Source organism: Tiliqua scincoides, chromosome 4 (assembly GCF_035046505.1).
Source record: "Tiliqua scincoides isolate rTilSci1 chromosome 4, rTilSci1.hap2, whole genome shotgun sequence".
NCBI lineage: Eukaryota > Metazoa > Chordata > Lepidosauria > Squamata > Scincidae > Tiliqua > Tiliqua scincoides.
In genome coordinates, this window is record NC_089824.1 from 189,549,112 (window position 1) to 189,566,182 (window position 17,071).

General features: G+C 40.4%; 1 protein-coding gene across 4 annotated transcripts in view; it reads right to left on the reverse strand.

Annotated features, from left to right (window-relative positions):
- Positions 1 to 17,071, reverse strand: part of RBM12 (RNA binding motif protein 12) — a 62,490-nt gene that overhangs the window by 23,122 nt on the left and 22,297 nt on the right. For all 4 annotated transcript variants that reach the window (XM_066625842.1, XM_066625841.1, XM_066625844.1 and 1 more), the window contains one exon: positions 454 to 582. In XM_066625842.1, coding sequence (XP_066481939.1) covers positions 454 to 582 — 129 coding nt within the window. The remainder of the gene's footprint in view (positions 1 to 453; positions 583 to 17,071) is intronic.

Below are 17,071 nucleotides of genomic sequence, written 5' to 3' on the forward strand. Positions count from 1 at the left end.
CAATCCTGTTTCCTGCTAACCAGGCAGGATCAGTCTGGGTAGCAGGTAGAGCTCCTCCCATTAAGTTCATCAAATCATGTTACCCTGCTTCCTACCAAAAGGAGTAGCTTTCCATATACCAAGACTGAGCCACCCTGGGACCACTGGAGAATTGTTTCACCTACTGATTCAGTCTAGATTTTCTACTACCAGGTTACAACACTTATGAAAGCAAGTTTTATTTTTTATTTTTTTGTTAAGAACTTATTTATTATTTTCATTACATTGTTGAACTAACAAAATTTTATGAAAGCAAGTTTTAAAAAAAGATTCCAATCTTGTAATGATACAAACTGGGAAACCATTAACAGGAAAACAAAATTCAGGAACACTTTGAACAAACTACATTGCAAATACATATCATTCTAGAGTATAATTTTAAGACAGAACTGGAAATGATAACCAATTCCTTACTTCAGTCCATTGATCTCCACCAACATTTTGAAGCAAAACGCACAGAGGATCAGATTTTGAACCAACATCCTTATCAATGAGATTGTCACAGGAGATGGACAGTTCCACCTTGGTCACGCAGTGAGCCATCTACAAACAGATTAAAAGGGGAATGAAGAATATTTGTTGTAACATGCTTCCACATTAAAAACACATTTCATCAATGGAATCTGGTCTGTTCTTTGGTACACTGCATTTGTGCAAACTAAATTAGGAGTCATTTCTTAGCGCCATTCTTCCCCCAGAGGGCCTGAGAGGCCATAGAACAAGATACAACAACAAAAAATATCCTCAAACTACTTCAAGTTAAGGTTCTTTGATTCTTTTGAAAAGTAGACTAAATGATTTGGCCAGAGTTGACCCAACTCTGCATCCCCGGGCCATCTCTGTAGCCATCTCACCTAGACCCTCATTTGCTCCTCTTACTCTGCTCTAAGTTTTGAAACAAACCAGAACAGCCAAGTTGAGGGAAGAGGCCAGGCCAAGTACCATCCCAATTTGATTTCTCACTATAGACCCTGCTTTGCTGCTCTTTTTAAAAACATACAGCAACATAATGAGGAAGTAGCAGCAGCTGCAGTAGCAAACCTGTTCCGCGGGCATGAAAAGGATCATTGCTGCTGCCTCCTCACCTCTACTTCTCAACTGAAGCAGAAGCAGAAATGGGGGGGGGGGCAGAATTTCTATGGCACTTCTCCTTGGGCTAGACCTTTTTTGAACCAAATTATAAATTCCACTCAGTGCTATGCTGCTAGTCCAGGGTACAACTTTTGGCAGCGGGGCGGGGTGCACATGACCCTTGCATGGCCCCTGGTTGTGTTGACCCAGTAGTAATTGGTGGTGACGTAATGACATCACCACCAATTACTTCTGTGTTCTGCGCCTGCCGAGGTCATTCATCAGGCTCAGAATGCAAGGAGAGGAGGTGGAGGTGAGTGCAGTGGGGCTTTGTGATGCTGCACCATTCCAGCTCCTCCTTCTCCAAATGAGAATCTGAAAACAGTACAGCAAAGAAACCAAAAAGCTTTTGAAGAGAGAGCAGGCAGTGGGGAGGGCTGCAGCCAATCTTTAGAAGGAGACCAAAAAGGGCCTTGCAGGCCACATGCAGCCTGTGGACCTTGTTTTGGACCACCCTGTGCTAGTCTGTTTTATATAGCAAAACGCTCTACATCAAAATCACTTCTATTCAAGAACTAACACGAGTACATTTTGCTATATGAGCATGCAGCATAGCACACAAATGGATAAAATGTCAAATAGGATAATCCACAAGTGGTTTTCACACTAAATCCTTCACAGAAGTGTTTTTTCGTATGGGAATTTTCTAAGACCATCTTGTCTTCTAAAAATGCCATTTATAAATATATTTTTATTTTATAATTCAGCCCTTAGGAAGGGAAAAGGAAATCACTGGTTTAAAAGCTGCTTGTTTTAATAAAACATAACATTTTCAGACAACACAGTTCATTAATCTGAAAAATGAGACTAGACCCAGCCAGCAAGAGTCACTGAGCAAACTGCAAGGGTCTCATATTACAACCCCACACAAAAGGCTGGTTCAGGCAAACCAACACAACCATAGTCTGGCCAGGTACTCCGAGACTGTTGTATGTGTACTATTGTCAAGTGTGAGCTACAGCACAGTTACTGGTCTCCTGGATAGATGCCTCTGCCACAAGAATTCAACACTCCCTGCTCCAAGACCATCATTATACTAACACTGCACAAGAGTGTCAAGACAAGACAAACAGTTACTCTGAGAACAAATGGATCACTATCACATAATAGATGGAAGCAGGCATGATCTAACTACAGCATCCTCAGAAGTGAGTTCTGCAATGACCAGACTCACAAAATGCAGACTATGAGACCACATAATGATGCAGAAGAAATATGGGAATAATCATCAACATTACAGCTCTTCAGTCAAGCACTGCATTAAAAATTGTTTATTAAAAGATAGCTTTGCACGGCCAACTAAATACCTTTCTTCAGTACAGCCTGATACATTACATTGCAAAAACTTCTTTTTTCCTTTTAGAGAGAGGTAGTTATAGAACTCACATAAGCTAATTGTAAAAGGAAAATCTGTTCTATATTGTTTTGAAATTACAAGAACATGTATTACTGACACTTATACCCTGCTTTCAACACAGTGGATCCCAAGGAGGCCAATATAATACACTTAACAAATATTTTAAAAGTCAGTAATTGTAGTAAGCTTGTTTGAAAGCACAAAAAAGTACATTCCAAAACGAGTATCCTTCACCCACCCACCCACTTTTGAAAAAAACCTAGTCAGGATTCACACAGAATTTCATGTGCTTCATTGCAGTGAAACAACAGTACAAACAGCTATACAAATGGCTTAAACCAGATGTCAGATTAACAATACTCAAAACCAGAGTGCAGAGGATGAGTCACTGTTTTTAAGGCTCGTGTTCACCCTTAAAAACAACAGTTAATGACAATAAAAGAAAATCTTCCTCCAACACTGAGCCACCCTACTGAGTCAGGCTTGTTTCCACACAATGAAGCCATACAAATGCATGATCCTAATTTGAGCACCAGCCAGTTTACATAAGAGAGCCTGTAGTATCATGCTGACAACATTTGTACTCAACACTGAATTATAAAACATAGTATAACTAGAAATCTATTCTTACTACTCAGGAAACACACACTCTCTCCCTCTCCCGCTCCCAGAAAACAGCCAGAAAGGTTCGCAAGAACAAGCACGAGAAGTCTATATTCAAAGAGGTACCTGGCTGGTTCAAATCAGTACAAGTTCAGCCCCTGCTCACTGCCTCTTGGATCTCATTGCTTCTTTAGCTTGCCAATTCACAATGAGAACAGGTGCCAGAACTAGCGAAGAACCTCATTTATACAACCCTGAAAGTACAGCAGCTCTGCAGGCTAGTCTAGCAATCCACGACCACCTTGACTTTCAGCCCACAGCTTCCAAACCTCCCTTTGTCAGCCCACCTCCTTCTTGCAAATAGGGTAGTGCCTCTCCAGTAAGGGTCTGCCCTATTCATAGTCTCTTTGGTTCCTTCAAGCGTCTGCTACCCATTATTCCATTGGGACCTAGTTTTTTAGTCCACAGCCTATTGTACCCCATGACCTTTAGCTACTCCCTCTCCTGGACAGCCTCTACATTCTCCTACTGTCCAGCCTCTGTCAGAGTACCTAAGCTCTGTGGGGCCTTTTCCATCTTTCATTATCCCTTTCCTGCTCTATTTCTATCTCTTCTCCTCTCTCTGCCAAGCCTCCTTCACTTACCCATCCCTCAGACTCATCTTTTTCAGTTCAATGTCTACTTCCTTCCTTCAGCCACCTTGCCTCTGGTTCCCCTGCCTCCTGAAACCTTTTCTAAGAATTCAGCATATCTCCATGAAGAGTCTCAGGACCTCTGAGGTTTTAATCCTAACTGGAACGCAACCCCCCCTTCTCTCACAGAAGCTGAACTGTGAGCAGTTTTGTTCCTTGAGCAACTGTAATGCTTATGAGCATTCTGTGCCATCACTCCAGCTCACCCAACTGGTCACAGAGGTTTCACTTACACAAGTACATTGCTACACAGATCCAGCCAGAAATACATGAGTTTGGGACACGCACACTGTCAACACAAGACCTGCATACTAACACAACACACTAGATTTAACATAGCACACTTCAACCTCTACAAACTGAAACAAACAGCACTGTTATATTCTCTGTTCAGAAGATTGTAGCTTAAAGACGATATTTCTTAACACAGCATATTAGCAATGGTGACTAGCTTGGAAACCTTTGAAAGAAGTCTAGATTCATGGAAGGTAGATCTTAACATTTTCTTTCATGAACAGAAGGCACTGGGGAAGTACTCTTCACCCCACAACAGAATCCTGCTCTGGAGGGAATCCCGATCCTCCAGAGCAGTTTTTCTGAGGTTGTAAAGGGCTGGTTGGCAACCTTCAGTCTCGAAAGGCTATGCTCTACAGCACCCAGTATTCCCAGGCGGTCTCCCATCCAAGTACTAACCAGGCCTGAAACTGCTTAGCTTCCAAGATCAGACGAGATTGGGAATGTGCAAGGTAAGCCAAAAAAAGGGGAAAGGGAAGTTTGCTTCCTCATACACCCTTTGGGATACAACCTATTATCTCCATGATTCTACCAAAAGATATTAACGCATTCCTGGCTTTTTTTGACCCAATACTGACACAGGCTGTATATGAATGAAGACTTAAAATGAGAATCATTCTGTGATAGTATGATAGGATACTAGTTCCACGGTCCCAGTCCCTTAATTAGGTGGTATGCTTACCATCATAGAGTACTCTTTCCAAAGAGTACTTTGGAAAGAAGTAGGGGGCAGACACCAAGAGGCAGTAGCAGCCTAAAGACAGAAAGGTGGTATGCAGAGATCAAGCAGAATGATAGAATTCAGGGAAGCATTAATAATAATAATAATAAAACCTTTTATAAAACCTTCAATCCTGTATTGATTCTGCTTGATCTGGCCTTCAGGAAATTCCACAGATCTCCCTGGGATGACTGAAATGATTATTTAAACTAGTTCTCCTATAGGTGGGACTAACTCAGTAACTCTGGAACATCCAACATCCAACAGTGAAAATGTTTCTAAGTTCTATTTCTCCAATTACAGACTTGCAAAAAAAAGGGGGGGGGCTTATGATAAGCCAGAACAATGTACTTTTTGTCAAGGATACAAGATTTGAAATGGTCATCATGCTATCCAATTCAACATAATGAATTTGTTCCAATTCAAGTAGGAACTTTTCAAGGAAATCCAACACAGACATATTTGACTTCAAAAAAAGGGACTTCAGAAAAGGAGGAACCAATAAAACAGAAGCTGAAAGGTAAAGTCAAGAGGGTCACATCTCTCCAGAGTACCTGGAGGTTATTTAAAGCTACATCAGAAGCTTAATTAGAATATATACTATTAAGAAAGAAAGGCATAATCAGGTCTGGCAGGATGCCAGCAAAAGTCACAAGTGGAGTCAAGAAAGCTAGAAAAAACAAGAAAGCTTCCTTCAGAAAACCAAAGTCTTGCACAAATGGGGAGCACAAACTCAGGTAAAAGAAATGTAAATGGACAATAAGGGATTTGGGAAAAAAAAATATATGAAGAGAATGTGGCTAAAAACAGCCAGGCAAACAATAAAAATTTCTTCAAATACATCTAAAGCAGGAAATCTGCTATGGAGACAGTTGGACCATTACATAACAAGGGAATAAAAGGAAAGCTTAAAGAGGATATAGATATTGCAGAGAAGATGAAGAAAGCCTTTGCAGCCATCATCATTACAGACAATATTGGACTGACAATATTGCCTCAGCTGTACTTGTCAGTTTAACCTGCTTGTCAGGAAAAGGGAGTTGAAGAACTGAATCAAATAGAAATGACAAGGGATGAAGTTCTAGAGCAGCCATTTTCAACCTTTTTCAGCTCATGGCACACCAACAAGGCACTAAAATTGTCAAGGCACACTACCAGTTTTTTACTTACATTAAATCACTACATTACAATTGTTATTATTACATGACAAAGAAACTCACAAGAAGCTTGGAGAGGAAAGGATACGTGATTGTGAAAGGATGAAAAATGTTATTAAAGTGTTATGCAAAAAAGTGCTGGCAAAGAGAGGTCAGATTGAGCACATAGGAGAGCTGTGGGGTGGGGGGCAATGAAGAGACATGAGTGAAACAACTACCGGATTCAGCTGCAGTGGGGGGAAGAGAGAACTTGAAGAAAGTGATTCTGAGCCTTCGGAAGGTGCGGAGGAGTGAAGGGAGGGACAGTAAGAGAGGTGCTGGCTGCAATTATGGGATTTGGGGGGCAAGAGCCTGTGGGACAGAGTGGGATGGGGAGAAGTGCCAATTGCCTGCTCCTGTATTTAAGAAAAAAAAAGTGTGACCAAAAGCCCAATCCTAGGCATGTCTACTTAGAAGTAAGCCCCATTACAGTCAATGGGGCTTACTCCCAGGTAAGTATGGAGAGGATTGGGGCCCAATGCCCTTCCCCTAAAAGGCAGAAGGCAATGCAGGGAGGGTCGCTTTGGGGAGTTGCAGGCAAACTGTGGCAAGGAAAAGGGACTATCCAGGACCCCTTGAGCCAGCCATTTCTTAGGCTGGTGGCCTCAGCAGACTCCCTCGCTTCATACCTGCTTGCCTGCTCCTGACTCCCTCGTTCTCACTCACTCCACCCACTGGGACCTTCTCCAAGCTTCTCTGGTCGCCCAATCAGCACAGAGGAGGCAAGGACCTAATACCCAATGCTAGGCATGTCTACTCAGAAGTAAGCCCCATAATAGTGAATGGGGCTTACTCCCAGGTAAATCAGGATTGGGTTGCAGCCTTGGTCTCCCTCAGGAGCAGGAGCAAGTGACAGCAGGAGGTGCAAAGCAGCCTCGAGCAGCCCCTTCACTGGCTGGCTGGCTGCTCCTTTTCCTTCTGCTGCGCATAAGGCTCAAAGCAGCCGCTGCGTGCGTGGCTGCTGCCTGTCTGCTCTGATCTTGCGGCACACCTGAGGCAGCCTCGCGGCACACTAGTGTGCCGTGGCACAGCGGTTGAAAAATGCTGTTCTAGAGCATAAACAAATCACCAGGTCTAGATGACATCCACTGAAAAGTTCTTAGAGAACTAATATATGAAATTGTCAATCTTCTAAGAAAAACATGCAACTAGCCCTTCAATTAGCCTCCATATCACTGGAAGGCAGCCAATGTACCACAGATATTTAAAAAGGAATCTGGAACATTACAGATTGGTCAGCTTATTGTCTGCCTCACTGACCTATAAGAATTCTTTATTCATTTGTGTGTTGTCACCCTTGGAGGTGATCTAGTTCACATTATATACATAAACTTCAAAAGCTTTTGACAATCTCTTGGCTGAGTCATGGAACAGGGTTGTTTTTTTGGATTGGTAATATATTGCAGAAAAACATCCCAACTTCAGGTGTACATTAATGTATGCATCAGAACTGTCAAGTTATAAACTGTGAGAAAAATTAAGGAAGATTTTGGGATTATGGTGGATAGCTCAACACATTGACTTTGTTTGCTATAGTGCTAAATGTGACAAATCTCAGGCTGTGTCATTGGGAAAGAGATAGAAAATAAGACCACTATTATAACGCTCCTGTACAGATCAACACTGTGGCCATCTCTGGAACACTGACTACAAATGTTCTGTTCACCAGACTTCAAGGAAAAACATTACAGAGCTGGAAAAGCTTCAAAAGAAGGCTAGCAAATCATCCAGAGGGCTGGAGTACCTTCCTTATGAGAAGGGGTTCTTAACTGAGGATCCATGGTTGGGCTTCAGTAAGCCTGTGAACCAGATGATAAAATTGTGTGTATGTGTTTGTATGTATTTACTGGGGAGGGAGCCCACAGCTGTCACCAGATTCTCAAAGGGGACTATGACCCAGGAGGTTATGAACCACTGCTTATGAGAATAGGATACAAAGGTTGGGGGATTTAGCTTGAATTTGAAACAAGAAAATTAAAGGACATAATTGAAACTTATAAAATCATGCATGACATGGAAAGTAAATAGAGTTTTTCTCCCTCTCACAATCTTAAAAACACAATACTAGAAAAAAAAACATCTAGTCAAACTAATTGAAAGATCTAGAACAGACTAAAGATGATATTTCTTAACACAGCACATTAGTGATGGTGACTAGCCTGGACGTCTTTGAAAGTGGTCTGGACCAATTAAGGAGGGCAGCTCTCTCAACAGCTACAAGCTACGTCCAGGTTCAGCAGCAGTACAGACTCCAAATGCCAGTAACACTGGAGCAGCAGTGAGAGAGGAGGATGCCTTTCTCTCTTGCTTGTGGTCTTCCAAGAGGCCACTGGTGATTCACTGTGAGAAACAAGATGCTGAATTTTATGGCTCTTCAGCCAGATCTAGCAGGGCTTTTCTTAGGTTCGTCTGTTATACCAATAGCCAATCTACAGTCCCCAAATATCTAACTACTGCACTGGAATTCCATGTAGTATTGGTATAAGACCAGTGGTTTCCAAACTTTTTTGACTGGTAGCTCCCTTGACCTCCTGGGCCACTGGCCATGGCTCCCCATTAGGATGTCAATCCTATACACTGGATAGGGCGGCAGGTTTTTGTGGATTCTGCAGCTCCCCTGGCTGCTTTCTGTGGCTCTCCAGAAAGCCACTGCTCAGAGTTTGGAAACCACTGGTATAAGACCAAGCTTCTTTGCCTGGTGGCCTCAAAGAAGGTTGAGGCATGAATTAGGTTCGTTTTCCACTTAATTGAGTTAAACACGCAGTATAGTAAACAGAGCAGGGATACAGCATGCCAAATGACTTTGGCAGCCCTAACAATACAAGATTAGCACAACTTTCATCATTTAACATTACACTGACACCACTTCTAGAAAGGTGGTGAAGATGGCAAAGAGAGCACTACTCTGCAAAGTTGTGATACTCTGTATTTATGGAGTTCCAGGACCTGTCAGAGGAATCACTCATGAGCACTATAACTCTAATGGACCCCCTCCCACATGATGGTTCAACTCACTGTGCATATTTTTGGCAAGTCAACATCTACCTATACCTTGAATGCAAGACTTGTTGGCACATGCTGGGTGATGCCTCCTTTTTACTCCACACTCACTCCTTAAAAGGAAAGTTAGCAAATTCACCTGTCATATGAAATGATTGCTTTTCCACTCCTTGTCAGGTTTGTCATCATCAAAAAACTGTTTGGTTTCCATGGTGATGGTGCCACTTTTCAACTTCTAGCAGATCAATTCCAACCACCCTTTGTCTCATTTGCCACAGCAAATATCATAAGTATTTACAGCCCCCTTGAGCTGGGGACACATTTGTCCATTAATACACTACTGGTTCTACTCAGACATTTGAGTTGCTTGTTACTGCTACCACTTTGGACACAAGAGTTTTTAATTTCCCAATCCATATCTGAAAGCTACCTTGAGGGTTCCTTTTGGTTTCAAGAGGGTGGGTAAAAACTAAAAAAAATTGTAATAATAGCAATAATTACCATGCCCCTATCTCACAGTCACAGACAGCCTTCTCAGAAATAGATATCAACGCTCATGCATCAATGTGATAATTCAGAAGCCTCAAAGTTAGACAAAACTTTTGGGTAATAAAAACTTCAACCACTACTGTACACAGAAATCTCTCTAACAAGATGCAATTTGTAATATCCGACTGAAAGTTTGGGCTTTAGATATTTATCTTACTTATATTCACAATGACCAAGTTTGAATTGTATTATGCCACTCCACTCAAGTCAACAGTTTCACTGCCTTTGACAGGATTATTCCACTTCGAGTCTTTATAACCAGTCCTTGCGAGCCTCCTATATTCCTGAAGGCACATTATTACATTACTGGAAAAAAAGTCCTGAAAGTCTTGAATTACTTATGTACCCATGCTTTCCAACATAACAAATTTACAGATGCAAATGTTTGTGTTCATGCTTTCTCTTCTGATAGAGAAACTCAAACTATTTTGAACTGCAACAGATTTCTATTTTTCGATCCATGTTTTTAAAAGTGCTGGGTAGGAAACCTGTATGTAAACTTTGATGAGCTTATCAGTTTCAGGGTTTGTTAAGACTAATCATTTAAAGGAGGTCTCCATCTCAAGAGTATAAAAGTCCAGGTTACAAAGGCTTCAGGGAAACAAAGGTTTCATATGGATTACTTGACTTCAGACACATAACTGCTGCTCTTTACTGACAAGGTCTACTACAGGGAAAAATATTCGTATAAGCAATTCCTTTATTTATGCAGCTTCATCCAGTCTTAGTGCAATCACTGATTCAGTAAAGATTAGTGAATTATTTCAAATACTTTGATTCCAGGTAGTCACATGGTTTGATACTTAAAAGTGAGGGTGCCATCCTAACCAATTTTCCAGCACTGGCATAGCTTTACCAGTGGGGCATGTGCTGCATCCTCCAGTTGGGGGGCAGTCATGGAGGCCTCCTCAAAGTAAGGCAATGTTTGTTCCCTTACCTCAGAGTTGCATTGCCCTTATGTCAGTGCTGGAAAGTTGGTTAGGATTGCGGCCTTAAGAAGTGTACTTCTCATTTAAGTCTTTTAATCATGTATCACTTCTTGCTTGTTCAACTACCCTATATAGCTCTTGCCTGAAATACTTAAGTAATCAAAAGAGAGGAACTGGAAGGAAGCATTAGGTAACTGGATTATATACTCCATGCACATCACATGGCACAGGCAACATGAGTTATTCATGCCTGAACTCAACAAGAACAGATTCTGGCATAACCAAATCCACATTCCTGCTTACCAGTTTTGTCCAATGTTATTACCTGGTTATCTTATCAGACTAGACCTGAAACCATACCATGGAACGTACAGCGTATTCTAGAGTGGCACACCGATTCTCCAAACTTCACATGGCAAACTTGTCAACAATTTGCTATTACTATTCTATTCTTGAACATTTGCTTGGTGTGTTTTAAGTTCTTGTTTCCATAACTCAATCATCACAGCAAAAAAAAAAAATCTGTTAGTGAAGCTTGCTTTGGCTATCCTCCCCATCAAAATAAAATTTGGTATTTCAACCAATGTTCACAATCCAGGTTCATTTGTTGTAGTGTTGACAGCTCCTTGCAATTAATGCACTGTTTTATGGCACCATAAGAACATAAGAACAGCCCCACTGGATCAGGCCATAGGCCCATCTAGTCCAGCTTCCTGTATCTCACAGCGGCCCACCAAATGCCCCAGGGAGCACACCAGATAACAAGAGACCTCATTCTGGTGCCCTCCCTTGCATCTGGCATTCTGACATAGCCCATTTCTAAAATCAGGAGGTTGCGCATACACATCATGACTTGTACCCCATAATGGATTTTTCCTCCAGAAACTTGTCCAATCCCCTTTTAAAGGCGTCCAGGCTAGACGCCATCACCACATCCTGTGGCAAGGAGTTCCACAGACCAACCACACGCTGAGTAAAGAAATATTTTCTTTTGTCTGTTCTAACTCTCCCAACACTCAATTTTAGTAGATGTCCCCAGGTTCTGGTGTTATGTGAGTGTAAAGAGCATCTCCCTATCCACTCTGTCCATCCCCTGCATAATTTTGTATGTCTCAATCATGTCCCCCCTCAGGCGTCTCTTTTCTAGGCTGAAGAGGCCCAAACGCCGTAGCCTTTCCTCATAAGGAAGGTGCCCCAGCCCAGTAATCATCTTAGTCGCTCTCTTTTGCACCTTTTTTGCACCTCATAAATTCAACACATTTCTTCACGTTACCTCATTCGGTCCTTGCTTATCAGTAAACATCAGACTGAAGGCACAATCCTAACCAGGTCTACTCAGAAATAAGTCCTATTTTGTTCAATGGGGCTTACTTTCAGGAAAGTGTTTAGGATCGCAGCCTTAATGTGTCAGACAATATTTCTCCCTGGGTTCACTGGTAATTAAATTGGAGTTGCTCATCCAGTAATTTTCAAAGTGCATAAAAAGTTAGGGCCCTTCTTATATTATGGAACTCAATGGAGAGGGGGCATCACAAACAGCAGTAGGTCAACAGCATGGCCTGAAGGGCACTGTGTCTTCTATGATTACTGCATTGTGTGTGTTTAGTCTATAACACAAAGGTATACAAACTCTTGGGTGGAGTTTTTGGATACTCTGAAGGGATAGTCCTTTTTTCAACTAATGTCTGGAGTTTAGTTTTTTTTAAATTATATGTTTATGGGTGCTTATTGTCATTCCACAGATTCTTTCCTGCATTACATAATCCAGGCATTCACTCAGCTCTTGAATTAAATCTTTTTATTATACCAACCAGTTTGTCTCAGGGATGTTAAACACATGGAAAAGCACAATGATTAGCACCACCACACTTGGCAAAACTGAATTAAAAAAGTGAGTCTGGCCTAGAGTGTTAATCTACAATTAGAGAAGATAAAGAGTGGAGTGGAAAATTAGGCCAGGGACCAGCATTTGATGACATGGATAGGGATAATATCGTCAACCAATAGTGGCCAAGTAAGGAAGTGGAAAATAACTTCAAAAAAAGCCTTTCAGGAGCAGCGGATTTTGGAGAACATGTAAAGATTTTAAAAGTCATTCAGTTTTATTAACTTTTCAAAATGAATACCAAACACCTCCAAACAGACACAGGTAAAACTCCAAAAAGTTTTAAAAACTGGAAAAAAGTGTCTCTTTGGTGCTCAGTCAGTTAACAAAAGTTAATACAATTGCCCTTTTGCGTTTTCTGAACTGGGGGCACTCAAGCCAGCTGTACCTGAATTTGGACACAGAAGACATGCTTGCCAGCACAGGGATGCTTCAGGTGAATGGGTGGAGCTGTGATTTCAGCAGTGGAAGCTGGAGCCAGAAGTTGAAACAGAAAGCAAACAGGCCAAAGGCCAGACTTCCAGTATTTATTCCAGACCTGGGCAGTCACAAAACCCAGAATGCCACATCTATACTCCTTTGCATGAGATGGTCCTGACCACAGTTGTCCATCACTCACTAGGTGTTTGGCCCAAGCATCAGATCATGAGGTTCTAATTCAAGATCCCCAGCAGGGATTCATGTCAACATCCTTATCGCATCAACCTGATCTCCAGTCAATTTCCCATATTCTACCTTTGCAGACTTTAGGGTCAGTATACAGAGCAAAGTGCCATTGAAGAACACCACATTTTGTTTGCATCCAATTAGTAGAAATAGTTGGAGCAGAAACCAAGAAACATAAGTATGCAGGCTTAGCTCCTTCCTGGCCAAAAGTTAACACCTCCAAAGGCAGTGTGCCTCTGAATACCACCTACAGCAATCAACACCAGAAGGGGTATATACACCTTAATCTTCAGCTTGTGACCTTCGTAGAGTCATTGGCCACTGTAGGCAAAAGGATCAGATAGGGTTTTAATCTAATATAGCAGGGCTCTTCTTTGGAAATACATAATTCATTGATTTGCTTAAGCCTTCTGAACATAATTGTCACTTTGGACTCTGCAATGCGATTTAAGGGGGAAGCATACTTTTACCTGTAACCTTCTATTTTGGTTGTTCCACACTTCATATTGAGACAGGAATATAACTGTTCGAACTAGATCTCTGCATAGTCACAACACATCGTGAACTGGTCAGTAGTGTTCTCTTAAGAGTTGATTTCTTTTTTTTCCAATACAGATCCCTGAATTTTGATTTAATGTCAGAAACCTTTCAATTTTATTTAAATATATATTTCTGAGAACTATTTAGAAATGTGAGAAGACATATTTAGTCTTTGAGAAGACATATATAGACATCTTTTAAATTGGCTATATAGGGAAGCATGAAGAAGTGGTCTATTGCTTACTTGCAATGGTATTTATAGTCCTTTAGTTACTTCTGACCACCATTAACTGTGAATAATGCTTTACTTTGTGCTAACAGCGAGTGATGTGCATTACTTCCAAAGTTTCACCTGATAATTATGCAGTCTCATTCATAAGTATCCTTCTGTTTTGGTTTGAACTGAATGCATCTTCTATTATGTATTTTAAACTCATTTTTCAGAAGTGATGAGCAGGAAGTGAATTGGGCGGCACAATAGAAATATATTCAAACATAACTGCATCACCACAATACATGATCTAAATAGGAACAAAAATTACTCAAAGATAGGAACACTAATGAGAATGCTCAAAAATCAAGGGGCAGAACCTCATAGAATATTTCATTCCCTAAAACAGAATATGGATAGCAGGATTATTTCTGATGAATCAACACAAAATTGTCAACTTGCCCAAGGATATTTGAACAGCTCTGCAGCTGCCTCCTTTCATAAAAGTATGGGTTTGAAGAAGACAAATGCATTTGTAAGGTTCTTTAGATACAGAACCTTATATATGGAGCAGCAGGTTAAACTAGGTGATCAATTTCAGTTCTCCTGGTGAATAGGCAGCTATTTACCCTTTGACATCTTGGCATCCTCTGTGTTTATTTTCTTCACAGCACTGCACTAGTCAGCTTAAGAATTTGAATGCCTGTCCAAAGCTATACTGTAGTCCTAAGTGAAGAACAGCCTATCTCATTTCCAGCATGCTCACAAAACATTAATCTCATGATCTATCTACTTTATACACCATTCTTGAAAACTATCATCTTGAATTCCTTTGCTTTCATGCCTTTCAAATGTAAGCTCTTAATCTGTGATACACCTGGAGTATGAATTGTATAGGATACCGACATGAAAAACTTCACTGGGCTTACTCTAGGCCTCCTGCTTTTGTTTATTCCAAATGCTCTGACACCTACAACTATACCTGCCACTACATAATGCTGCAGTCTCCGTTGATCACTTCCTTTTTTTGGCAAAAAACAGTCCATAACAAGGTCCCACACACTCAGTATCTTATTTAATAGTTGCTATTGTTTTCTTTATTTTTCTGAACTTAGTTACACTGCAAGCTACTGTTAGGCAGGCTCAGAGAGTCATGTACTGGGTAGTACTTCCTTTTGTTTTAAGTCAGATGAATGCTAGAACAGGATTCTACTGCATGAAAACAAAATGTTGTGATGTTGGATCCAAAGGTGCTCAACTTATGGAAGGGCTCTTTCTAACTTGAAGAGTAAAAAGTCACCTTCACACAAGAGAAATTCTTCAGTCCACTACAGCTTATATGCTACAGCCTATATTTTTCTTATTCATCATTTCTTGCCTATAATGTAACACACATAACAAATATGCTGCATAGAGGCTTACATTCATCATTTTCTATCCTCTGTTCTGTTCTTAAACTATTTTGATTGCTGTGATACATTGTGATTTCTCCCCAGAAACATATCTACTTTGATTACATATTTTGAGCTGAACTAATTCTCAACACATAACAATGTGAAAATATAACTAAGATTCTACTCATCAGCTATACCAGAAAACTACATCTCTCCACTATGCTGCTGTGGAGAAGTTCTCTGATTTGCTAAAATATATCTAAGCTATTTAGATAAGATTGCTTAAACAATGGTTTATTCACAATATGCCAAGTACTGGGCCTCTCCAGGCCTTTTAAAAACCTGATTTTATACTAACTTCTTCCCAAAACTGTGGATAAATAAGCCAATATAAAAGTTATATTAGTAGTTAGGTTTAGAAGATCAGCAGTATTCTATTAAGTTTCTTCATGACTTCAGGATGAACGTCACCTTGTCCTGATGGTTTACTGATTACACATACTTTCAAGCTTTGGAAAAATTCCAGAAACTGAAGTGTTCAGACACAGCTCTTCTCATCCACATCCTCTTTTGTTAAAGCAGGAACATATGATTGTTAGATTCTTGGTGATTTAATTTTCACACATTTGAGTGTTCTTCCAGAGTATTTTAAAATATATTTTATTGCTTTTTTAAAGCTGCCTGCTCCCTGGTCACTGATATCCTTAGGTTTACTTGGCAAGATTTATGCATTTTCATCCTGTCACTTTTTTTAAAGGGGCCTTTTTGCTTAAAAAGCTTCTAACCCAGCTATTATTCTTAGGATCTCACTGTTTATTCATATGGGGCATGTATTAAGAATACTTAATGTTTACAAAAATATTGCAGATGCATACTCTGCATCTTTTGCTCTAGTTCAGCAGAAAGCAAAGGCACACATTTAAGCAGGTTTTCTGTGCATGTAGCCTAACACGTACACAATTAGATGCATACCACTGTTCACACTGATGGGAGATACTGCCATTGGCACTGTAATACAGGTGGGAATGCCTAACATTTCTCATATATGTGCTATTGTCCAAACACAAATTTTGCTCGGCTATAACAGGATTTTTCCTCATGCGCTATAAATTTCAGTGTTCGATATAAATATGAGTGTGGCTCTATAGTACGATTACAGTAACCACTGTTATTCAACAGAGTTGAATATGCCAACTGAGGTACAGAAGTTGACAAGGGGATTTCCCCCAGAGACATTTGCTTTCCAGATATGAATCTCTTACACTGAAAAAGCTGTGCACAAGATGTAACATATAGCTCAAAGATCATTTTTATTCTGAAAGAAAATGAAATGGGGGGGAAACTAGCTTTTCACATAGAAAAAATGGAATGTTTATCCAGACGTGACAATGTTTATTCACTTTTTAAAAACCAGTAACTTTCAGCGGAGTATTAACTGTCCAGTCAATGGGTTATCTAAAAATTTCCTTCATTAAATTCCAAAATGAAACAAAGGATTCTCCACCTCTGGTACAGAGATTGCAGTTAAGCATGAATGCCAGCAACCAATCTAGTCCTGCATTACTCTTGATTCTTATCTACCTGGTTGGTTAAGACAGTGTCCTGTTCATTTCTTGTACAAATAAAGGAAAGTATTCTGGACTCAAAACATAGAAAATTCATCAGTACTTTGAAGAGTAAAATCTATTTGGACTAGCCTTCCTCTTGGTTTGAACTCAAAAGGTTTTATTTCACAGTTAATCCTGTGAACTCTATTGCTTGACCAGATTTTCAAATCCCATAATTCATGGGCATACTCAAGGCTTTTCATGAGGTCAGATACAGTAGAAAGCTTTTAATATAAAAACTGAAGATTGAATGAATT